Source organism: Sinocyclocheilus grahami, unplaced genomic scaffold (assembly GCF_001515645.1).
Source record: "Sinocyclocheilus grahami isolate Dianchi unplaced genomic scaffold, SAMN03320097.WGS_v1.1 scaffold11045.1, whole genome shotgun sequence".
In the NCBI taxonomy this organism is placed as follows: Eukaryota; Metazoa; Chordata; class Actinopteri; order Cypriniformes; family Cyprinidae; genus Sinocyclocheilus; species Sinocyclocheilus grahami.
In genome coordinates, this window is record NW_015513591.1 from 1,690 (window position 1) to 3,959 (window position 2,270).

Sequence of the window (2,270 nt, forward strand, 5' to 3'; positions counted from 1 at the left end):
CACAAACAAGCTGCTTATAAATAATAATTGGACGTTTTAATATGTATAAAAGTTAACTTTCTCTAACGTTCTCCTTAGTGCAGTTTACTGTGCAGCTCCAACGGCTAATGTAACATTAGCACTTAGCATGCAGATACCTTCCATTTAGAAGAGCAAGGCCCAATGCGTTAAACACTGCGTAACATCATACTTTTGCATATAAGTATATATAATACATGTTAACACTTATGTCGATTCTTATAAATAACAGACAGGGAAACTCGTTACCAATAAGTGTTAGCACAGCAGAGCTCTGTGTTCAATCAGTCAGCCAGCGGTCTGCTGCTGCCAAACCCCGGAAGCTGGAATATCGAACCAGGCATTAATAGAAGATCGCCGATAACGGTCGCTCTATAAAATAACATTATACGTTATAAACGCGAAAAGGTTAATTAAATCTCCTTCGTTTTTGATTTACGTAAAACATTCAAACATTACTTAATACCAATCCTTTTGACCGTAGTTTTTTCTTCTTCGCAGAGATCTGCGTTTGACGTCCATCGTTGAAGCACGTTGCCAAGCAACGGAAAGGTAAAACTTAACGGCCTTTGAACTTCAATTACATGCCGATTTTATTTGATGATTTGATATATGTATATATATTTGACAATGAAGAAAGTATTTCAGTTTGAACACAAAAAATGCTGTTCATTTGAGGTATGTTGCTAAATGTTGCCATATGGTGAACCTAAAAGTGCTAGGGGTAACCACAATAAGTATGAGATTGTTACCTTAGACTATTTACCTGAATTATAAATGCATTACAAACATATATTTTGTATTTTAATAACTTGTGTTTAATAGTCTTAACATGAAGATGAGCCACCAATCCAGCAAAAGCTTTCCACTTAAACATAACTTCCGGAAGACATCCAATGACCGTCACAGTAGCACAGCCAAGTCTTCATGTCATACAGCCAATGCTGCCTATACCGGCAAATCAGTGAGCTCTAGCAGCATAACAACAGATGTGCATTGCAACTCGTCACATAATGCGAGGCGTCTTAAAACCAGGAAGGAGAGGAATCAGATTCGAGGTCTGGACAGAAACAGGTATCGCCCATGTTCTCAGCACAGCAGAAGAGAAGGCGGTGAGAAAGCACATCGTCCACTGGCTTGCTCTAGAAAAGAGAGGGCATTCACTATGGCATTCATACCCCAGAAGCCAAGCATCATAACTGAAGGACGCCTTACTTCCATCCGAGGTCTTTTCAGCCAAGAGATTAGGTCCATAGATATTGAGAGGCTGGTGAGTGAGCAAATAAAGAGAGACAAGCAGAGAAAAGAGCAAAGAAAACAGTCTGTGATGCACATTACATCACCACTGCCTCCCTCTGTACCTGATTCAGACCTGGACGGCACTCTCTATGAAGTACAGGAACCTCTCCAGGAACCAGAAAATAATACGCCTCCACAAAAATGCAGGAAGAAAAGTGCAAGAGATGAGGGAAAAAACAGTGTTTTTCATACTAATAGAGGAGTTGTATTTATGCGACCATGTAGAGAAGATGGGAAGCATGACAGAAATGCCAACACCAGAAAGGAAGATACAAAAAGCAAAACAAGGCAAGATAGTCTGAGTAGGCCCCCTAGAGAAACCGAACATGTGGTTTTGTCATCCTCAGAAAATGAACCGGTTCACCAGTTATGCTCTACTCCAGCTGAAACTAAGAATAACTCTGATGGTTTTCAAACAGGTAATCTCAAGTCCCATGATGAAGGAAACCAAGAAAATGCTTTTATGAATATTCAGAGATTTGAGAAAAACTCTACAACAGTGGGATTCCCAAACATGGAAGTTACTCAAATGTTCGAGACTTTAACCTCTCTATCTGACCTGGACTCTGGGGCTGGTCAAGTAGGGGACAATGTTGAGCAAAGAGAGCAAATGTCAGTCTCATGTAGGGAAGCACTGAAAAGGCTCGCGACACGTTTGTGCCAGAGTTCAGGGCTCCGCGTGCCAAGCCGTCAACAGCCCCTGCTGGCCGAGTGTAGAGAGGCACTACTACAGACTTTACAAAAAAGACACAGTTTCCAATTAGATCACAACCTGCACAGGCTACATTCACTCTTAAATGGGAATCAGATGGCTTCTCAGCTGAGCTCAGGACAGAGAGATGAAGATTGTTCACTTTTTAGCCATGCAGTGGAGAATGAGGATGTGTGTTATAGCAGGAACATGGTGATATGGACAGGTATGTCACTCTTTTACATTTGTAAAAAAAAAAAAA

The 2,270-nt window shown here is 40.9% G+C and overlaps 2 protein-coding genes across 2 annotated transcripts in view; one reads left to right on the forward strand and one right to left on the reverse strand.

Annotated features, from left to right (window-relative positions):
* LOC107578591 (platelet-activating factor acetylhydrolase IB subunit gamma-like) overlaps positions 1-387 on the reverse strand; it is a gene marked incomplete at its 3' end in the record, with an annotated part of 1,746 nt that extends 1,359 nt beyond the window's left edge. Inside the window, exon 1 of the mRNA XM_016264535.1 lies at positions 268-387. The remainder of the gene's footprint in view (positions 1-267) is intronic.
* A 1,540-nt stretch (positions 388-1,927) lies between these two features.
* The window catches only part of LOC107578593 (uncharacterized), a 1,741-nt gene continuing 1,398 nt past the window's right edge, over positions 1,928-2,270 (forward strand). The window contains exon 1 of the mRNA XM_016264538.1: positions 1,928-2,234. Coding sequence (XP_016120024.1) covers positions 1,928-2,234 — 307 coding nt within the window. The remainder of the gene's footprint in view (positions 2,235-2,270) is intronic.